The sequence below is a fragment of the Pelodiscus sinensis genome, chromosome 32 (assembly GCF_049634645.1).
Source record: "Pelodiscus sinensis isolate JC-2024 chromosome 32, ASM4963464v1, whole genome shotgun sequence".
NCBI classification, from domain to species: Eukaryota; Metazoa; Chordata; order Testudines; family Trionychidae; genus Pelodiscus; species Pelodiscus sinensis.
In genome coordinates, this window is record NC_134742.1 from 11,254,965 (window position 1) to 11,263,003 (window position 8,039).

At 57.4% G+C, this 8,039-nt stretch overlaps 1 protein-coding gene across 1 annotated transcript; it reads left to right on the top strand.

Moving 5' to 3' along the window:
• Window positions 1-489: 489 nt before the first annotated feature.
• LOC142823268 (acetylcholinesterase-like) lies at window positions 490-7,340 on the top strand. The gene is made up of 4 exons (XM_075914138.1): window positions 490-559; window positions 3,118-4,621; window positions 6,270-6,436; window positions 7,149-7,340. The coding sequence occupies exons 2-4, from the start codon at window positions 3,123-3,125 to the stop codon at window positions 7,181-7,183; spliced, it is 1,701 nt and encodes a 566-aa protein (XP_075770253.1). The 5' UTR covers window positions 490-559; window positions 3,118-3,122; the 3' UTR covers window positions 7,184-7,340.
• The last annotated feature ends 699 nt before the right edge of the window (window positions 7,341-8,039 follow it).

An 8,039-nucleotide genomic window follows, 5' to 3' on the forward strand; every position in this document is an offset into this window, starting at 1 on the left:
GACCAGCCGGTGACCGCGGCAGGTGACTAGAAAGACGGGAACCCCTCCCTGTGAGAAGCAGCCCGGGGAACCTGGGGCAATTTCAAAAATCCAGGAGGAACAAACATTCCCCCGGCTGTCACTTCCAGAACCAGGATCTCGCCTGGAGCCGGTCTCACCGCTACCAGAGTCCTGCTTGGCCTGACCCCCCTGCGGCGATGGGATAGTCACGCCTGAGCCCCGTGGACCGGGGTGGGCTGGCCGTGGGACCCCCGCCCAGCTGGGGCTGAAACAGCAGCGAAAGCCACAGGGCTCTGTTCAAGGTATAGAATCCATCGTCTCGGTGGCCCCGCCCACGTGCTGTTTACAATCTCCTAGGTCTGTTTCCAAACCCCTTGGCCCCGGCCCAACGGTGCCATCCGGCTGGCCCACGTCCCCCTCCCCCTGTGCGTGCAGAGCCGGCCTGAGCATAAATACGCCCTGGGTGCCTGTTCCCAGCATCTCAGGCAACCCGCCCGCTCCAGCGCCAGCTGATCTCCCCGAAACCCTGCAAGAGCAGCGACTGCAGCCAGAGAAGCCGGTGAGTCTGCGTTGCCTGGCTCCCCCCACCCCACCACATGCCCAGCTTCAGCACGGTGGGGCAGGGGCAGAGAGCCTGAGTGGGTGTCTTATAGGGCCACAGAAACGGACTTGGGAATCTCTGGCAACTGCCCCTTCGGCAGACGCCACTCCCAGAACTGGGGACAGAACCCGGCAGTCCTTGCTGCAAGCCCTCTGTGCCCTAACCACTACGCCCCACTGCCAAGGAGAAAAACAAGGAGCTTTGGTTCCACTCCAACACACTAGACTCCCCTCCCCTTCCTGAGTTAGAAAAGAGCCCAGGGGAACCGACTCCTAGCTCCACTGCTCAAACCCATTCGACCCCATTCTCCTCCCAGAGCCATGGACAGAACCCAGGAGTCCTGACTCCCGTCCCTCCTTGCTCTGTCCACTAGCCCTCACTGCCCTCCCCAGAGATGGGGACGGAAACCAGGACTTCTGGCTCCCAGTCCCCACTGCTCAAACCCACTAGACCCCGCTCCGCTCCCAGAGCTGGGGAGAAGGAATTCATCGCCCCCATTCCCGTGGAGTGCTTTCCCGTGGCTATGCGGTGGAATCCCGTTAAACACACCCCTGTGCCTAATTTCTGCCTCCTCCGGGCACCCAACGGTGATCCGAGCCCCGCCCGCGAGCCAGATCTCACGCCTGGAGCGACGATTTTCTCCAGGCACTTTTGAAATGGATTTCACGGCAGAGGTGCAAGGGGAATAAAAACCAAACAAAATGCCCTGAACAGACACTAACAGAGGGAGCGGTCAGGTAGACATGGGGAAGGAATGTGAGATCACCCTCCACCCTCCACCCTCCGGTCCTCCCGCTCACCCCATAGCAGCTGCTGGGCCCAGCTGTCCCAGCCCCGGCGCTGCAACCTGGCAGGCGCGGCCACTGTAGGCGGAGACAGAAGGGTCAGGTGGGCTGAAGCTGAGTGGCTGGGCCACAGTGCCACTTGGTTTGGGGCCTTCTGTGGACGTTCATCAAATTCATCATTTCCGTCACCTCCCTGGCACAACCGTAGACCTGAGTGACTATGTAAAGCCACAGCCCTGGTCCAGCAACTCCCACCCAGCAGTGTCTCAGCAACACAACAGCTACAGCCTGGCTCCTACCAGCCTGGGTTGTTACTTACAGGGTGACCCCAGCACACGCCCGGTCTTGGATTCTCTCCAGCCTTCTCCAACACAACATCGTGTGCCTAAAGTGTCCGTCTGCCGTGTACATTGGACAAACTTCTCAGACACTTTGCCAAAGAATCAATGCGCACAAAACAGACATCAGACTCTCACGGAGAGAAAGCTGTTGCTTGTCATTTCAGCCAGACTGACCCTCATCGAGATAGACAAGCAAGTGGGGAACCCTGAGAACTGTCTGTCCGGGGTTGGGGGTAGGGTCCCTTTAAGCACGGAGCTCAGTTAGCCTCAGGCAGCAGCCCCACACACTAAGTCATAACCTGATGCCCTGCCAGCACTGGCTCCGGCCAGCCTCAACTTCGGTTCAGGGTCCACTCAGTGTGGACGTGCTATTTCCACAAAATAGCAAAAATAGTTTTTGTGTCTAGATGTGTTATTTCAAATTAGTTAATTCGAAATAGCGCTGTAGTGTAGACATACCCTAACTTACTTTGATCTGTCTGTTTTCAATTGCAACCACTTACATCTAACTTTTTATACTTAATAAAAACACTTTTGTTTATTGTGAAGCCCAGTGCGAATAATTGTTCTCTGGGGGGAGCAACCACTGTGCATCTCTCTCTTTCACTGACAAAGAAGACGGACTTCATGAACTTTGTGCAAAACTTTTACACGAGGGGCATGTTTACACCACAGTTTTTCCGGAAAAACTACACTAACGTCCACACTGCAATTGTGTTCTTTTCACAGAAAGTCGAAAGAACGCAGGGGTTTTTCCATCAGCGGTAAACCTCTTTCTACGAGGAAAAAGCCTTTTTCCAAAAGAGCTCTTTTGGAAAACGGCGTGTGTGGACAGGGAAAAGGGTTTGTTTTTTTTAAAGAAGAGGCCCCCAGGAAAAAGCACAGGTGCCCTACTGGCCACTCCGTCCACAACAATCAGAACTTAAATGCCTGCAGTCTAGACATAGCGGCTATGTCTAGGCTGGCCAGTTTTTCTGGAAAATCAGCCTCTTTTCTGGAAAAACTTGCCAGCTGTCTACACCGGCCGCTTCAATTTCCGCAAAAGCACTGACTTCCTACTGTAAGAAATCAGTGCTTCTTGCGGAAATACTATGCTGCTCCCATTCGGGCAAAAGTCCCATGCCTCTGTCCGGCCCTCGCCCAGCCTCTCCACCACTCTAGCCCTCCCCTGAGCGTGGGTCTTGGTGGAGGCCAATTCGGAAGCTCAGCAGGGAGGCAGAGCGCGAGGGGCGCAGACCGAGGGGCTGTGTTTCCTAACAAGTCTGATATAAGGAGCTCTCACCTGCAGCCTGAATTCAGGTGGCCAGATCCGGTGGGAGCCAGCGCCCCCTTAATGGGAAAGGCCCCAGATCCCATCCCCTGGAACTCACTCTGAGGTTTTCTCTTCCAGCTCCCATGATGCCGGGACTCCTCCCCGCGCTCCCCTGCCTGCTCCTTCTCTCCTTGCCGGGCCCCAGCGCCGGCTCCGACGACGACGGCACCGTGGTGCTCACCACCAGCGGCCCCATCCGCGGCAAGCGCCTCCCGGCCGGCTCCGCCATGGTCACGGCCTTCCTGGGGGTCCCCTACGCCCAGCCCCCCGTGGGGCCCTTGCGCTTCCAGAAGCCGCTTCCCCACCAGCCTTGGAGCGACGTCTTGGAGGCCACCAGCTTCGGCCACGCCTGCCCCCAGCCTCCGCTCACTGATTCTCCTCAGGCTGAGATATACACACCCAAAACGCCGCAGTCCGAGGACTGTCTCTTCCTCAACCTCTGGGTGCCCTACCCGCAGCCCAACGGGACGGCCCCCGTCTTCGTCTGGATCCACGGTGGGGGGTTCTACATGGGCGCAGCCTCCCTTGACATCTATGACGGGCGCTTCTTCGCCACCACCGAGAACGTGATTATAGTCTCCATGAACTACCGGCTGGGGGCGCTGGGCTTCCTGGCTCTGCCCCCAGCCGCCCCGGGGAACGCCGGCCTGTGGGACCAGCGCCTGGCACTGCGCTGGCTACGGGACAATGTGGCCGCCTTCGGAGGAGACCCAGAACACGTGGTGATTAATGGCCAGGACTCTGGGGCTGCATCGGTCGGTTTCCACCTCCTCTCCCCAGGGAGCCAGTCCCTCTTCGCCCGTGCCGCGCTGCTGAGCGGAGCACCAAACGCGCCAGGGACGTGGGTTTCCCTCGAGGAGTCGCAGGAGAGAGGACAGAGGCTGGCCCAGCTGATGGGCTGTTCCGCTGGGGACAGCACTGCCCTGGTGGGCTGCCTGCAGGAGAAGGATGCAGGAGAGTTCCTCAAATACCAGTTCTCCGTCTTCAGCCACAAACAGCTGCCAAAGCTGCCCTTTGTGCCAACCCCGGATGGGGATTTCCTCTCTGATACACCCCCCCGGCTCCTGCGGGCCCAGCACGGCCCAGCTAAAAGTATCACAATTGGTTTCAATGCCAACGACGGCTCCTACTCCTTATACCATATCGATCGCGCTTTCGACCCGGACGACGCCAGCTCCATCGGCTGGGACGAGCTGCTGCAGGTGGTGCGGCTGTTAGTGCCACGCGCACCTGAAGGCACCGTCCAGGCCATAGCACAGTGGTACAGCCTGGAGGGGAAACAGGAGGGCGTGGCACGGTACCGCTGGGCCATGGATCAAATTATGGGTGACTATGTCGTGGTGTGCCCGGTGCTGGAGATGGCCAGGCTGGAGGCGATGGCTGGAAATCCCGTGTTCACGTACTACTTCGCTCACCGCACCAGCGGCTTGCCCACACCTGAATGGACTGGAGTGGCACACGGCTCGGAGGTGCCCTACGTTTTTGGAAACCTGGCGTCCATGGTAGGAGCCAACTACACAGCGGCCGAGGCGATGCTGAGCCGGCAGGTGATGCGGTACAGTGTGGTGTTTGCCCGGAGCGGGTAAGAGAGTCCCCCTCCAGTCTTCTCCCCCTGAGCCAACCGCGAGAGCTGCTGTAACCTTTTGGACAAGCGTCCACCAACATCCAGGAAAGCCCGGCTCCCTGCCCGGTCAAAGCAGGGGCCTCTTAGAAAAGTCGTTGAGCTGTTAAGTTGAAGCCCTTAGCCTAGAGCTAAACTCATGGCCACGGATTGGGATGCTCCTCCACAGACCACCGCAAGCATCTTTGCTGCAGGCAAGGTCTTTCCTAGGTGAAAGCCTTCAGGCTCAGGGCAGCCCTTGGACTCTGTCTTTAGAATCCATGGGAAATGGCAGCCATCTTCCTTGAGGGCAGGCTGTGGCTTCTGGGGAGCAGTGACAGGTGGCAGCCATCTTCCTTGAGGGCAGGCTGTGGCTTCTGGGGAGCAGTGACAGGTGGCGGCCATCTTCCTTGAGGGCAGGCTGTGGCTTCTGGGGAACAGTGACAGGTGGCGGCCATCTTCCTTGAGGGCAGGCTGTGGCTTCTGGGGAACAGTGACAGGTGGCAGCCATCTTCCTTGAGGGCAGGCTGTGGCTTCTGGGGAACAGTGACAGGTGGCGGCCATCTTTCCTCAGGACAGCGTGGCATAGAGGCAAACGGCAGCCGCCCCAGGGCAGCGTGTGGCTTCAGTCTCGTTGAGCACCGTGGGCGATGGTGGCCATTTTGGGTGAGGGCAGCAGCTGACCTCATCCTAGTTGAAAGGACAAGTGAGAGAGTCCATCTTAAGTGAGGGCAAAAGGTGGCTTGAGACTTGCTTCCAGTTCAGATCCTCCTGTTTGGGCTCCCAAGTTCCTTGGCATCCCCCTGTCGTTTCTTGTCCCCCACCCCACCACACGCACATATATGGTGCTGCTCCCCATGCAGCCCAGTTCCTACGTCTGTGAGCACGATGGATGACCATTTTGCCTGGGGGAAGTCTGGCTTCAGCCCCATTGGAAACAATGGAAAATAGCGGCCATCTGCAGTAAGGGAAGATTCTCTTTCCAAAGGGCCATAGGCCAATGGCAGCCATCATAACTAAGGGCTGCCTATGGCTTCAGTCTCAGGGAGATCAGTGGAACATAAAAGCATAAGAACGGCCATACTGGGTCAGACCAAAGGTCCATCTAGACCAGTAGCCTGTCTGCCGACAGTGGCCAGCACCAAGTGCCCCGGAGGAGGTGGGCCAAAGACAAAGATCAAGCTATTGTCTCGTGCCATCCATCTCCAGCCTCTGACAAACAGAGGCCAGGGACACCATTGCTAATAGCCTTTTATGGACCTAACTTCCATGAATTAATCTAGCTTCTCTTTAAACTGTTATGGTCCTAGCCTCTACTGCCTCCTCTGGCAAGGAGTTCCACAGGTTGACTATGCGCTGTGTGAAGAAGAACTTTCGCTTATTAGTTTTAAACAATAAAGACAGTGGCCATGTTTATAAGGGGCAACCTGTAGCCTTCGGCCCATAGGAAAAGACCGGGTGGCAGCAGACATTTTAACTGAGGGCAGTCTGTGGCTTCACCCTCAATTGGAACAGCACGGGGTGGCAGCCATTTTGGAAAGGGGTCAAACTTTTCAAGCTGGCTCCCATGTTCTCGTCCCTACCAACTTTTGGTGCCAACCACAGCGGGGTGTGTTCATTTTCCGTGCAGGAAACCCATGACGGGGGAAGGCGGCACAAAGCGGTGGCCCAGCTACGACCCGACAAAGCAGAACTTTGAGCACATCGGCCTCAAGCCGCCCCTAGCTGAGACGGCGCCGCACGCCTCGCGCTGTGCGTTCTGGGCCGCGCTGCTCTCGGAGAAACCAAGCGTTGCAGGTGAGCCGTAGCGGGGTGAAAGGGCGGCAGCCCTACGGGTCCCATGTCTCTCCAACCCCTCTGAGCCAACCTATCCCCCAAGCCTGGGGCTGGATTGGAGATGGTGTCCCTCCTTCTGGCCTCCTAAACATGCCCCGTTCTCCTGCCATGGGGAGCTCCCACATCCCCTAGGAGCTCCGGAACCCGCCTGCTGTGGGGCAGCCCCACGTTCCGCCCCATCTTCACTTGCTCAGCTCCTCTGAATGACCGTGGTGTTACCTCTCCAGGGTCATCCCACCTCCACCCCCCTTTCTGGGGAGGAGGCGTGAGCTCAGGGACAGGGACCCCCAGTGGGGCGCATGGGGATCAAGGGATGGTTCCAAGGCCACTGGTGGCTGAGGGGGTGGGGCTCCCCATGTCGCGGAAAATAAAGGAGGCGAGGGAGGAGTGAAATGCAGCTAGCTCTGGGGAGAGCTGCCGGGACCGAAGGAGAATCCAGTAGCTGCTGGGATGCCTGTGTGCCAGGAGGGGGGAGCACTGACTGGGGGGGGGGGGGGAAGAGCCCTCTTCTGAGGCCCCCTTGCTGTGCGCAGGGGTCAGTACCCCATGTGGAATCCTGAAGCCTCAGGTTTCCGCTGCAGGTCTCTCCGTCCGTCGGCAAGCAGGGCCAAACCCTGCCTAGTCTGACTTCACTCCCCACTGGCATTAACCCCACTCACTGTGTGTCCTGCAGGTGTGGGCTCCGGGGAGTTGGGAATAAAGAGCTGAGCAATCCCAGTCCCTGCAGAGAAGAGCCTCCAGTTCCTGTTAGCGCCTGCTGAATCATTAACGAAGATTCTGCTAATTAACCTGCTGGGGGTCCGTGGCCTGACCCTCCCTCTGCGATTCCTCCATCCCCGGTGCATTAAAGCGTGTTCAGTCTGGAGGCAGAGCCCTGGTGTGTGTGGTTCATTAACGTGGCCCCTGAGCGGGGGGGACAGAGTATGTGCATGCGTGTGTATGTGTATGTGAGCACACCTCTGTGCATGTGTGAGCACAACTCTGTGCATCTGTGTGTGTGAGAGAACACCTCCATGCATATGTGTGTGTGCATGTGTGAGCACACATCTGTGTGTGTGTGTACATGTGTGAGCACACCTCTGTGTGTGTGTGCCTGTGCGAGAACACCTCCATGCATGTGGGTACATGTGTCAGCACACCTCCGTGCATGTATGTGGGTGTCTATAAAATCATGACGGGGGTGGAAAAAGTGAATCAGGAAAAGTTACTTAATTATTCCCACAATATAAGAACTAGGGGTCACCAAATGAAATGAATAGACAGCAGGTCTAAACCAAACAAAAGGAAGTTTTTCGTCACTCAGCGCACAGTCAACCTGTGGAACTCCTTGCCAGAGGATGTTGTGAAGATCAGGATTTTCACAAGGTTCAACAAAGAGCTAGATACATTCATGGAGGTTAGGTCCATCAATACTTATTATCCAGGATGGGCAGGAATGGTGCCCCGAGCCTCTGTTTGTCAGAAACTGGGAATGGGCAACAAGAGAGGGATCGCTTGATGATTCCGATTTGTCCACTCACTCTGGAGCACCTGGCACTGGCCGCTGTTGGACGCCAGGACACTG

What these genes read in the sequence shown, in the direction of transcription:
- LOC142823268 (XM_075914138.1), top strand. Translation starts at nt 3,123, where the DNA reads ATGATGCCGGGACTCCTCCCCGCGCTCCCCTGCCTGCTCCTTCTCTCC. An exon ending in GTGGTGTTTGCCCGGAGCGG is followed by an intron (nt 4,622 to 6,269) that starts GTAAGAGAGTCC and finishes TTTTCCGTGCAG; the next exon opens with GAAACCCATGACGGGGGAAG. An exon ending in GGAGAAACCAAGCGTTGCAG is followed by an intron (nt 6,437 to 7,148) that starts GTGAGCCGTAGC and finishes TGTGTCCTGCAG; the next exon opens with GTGTGGGCTCCGGGGAGTTG.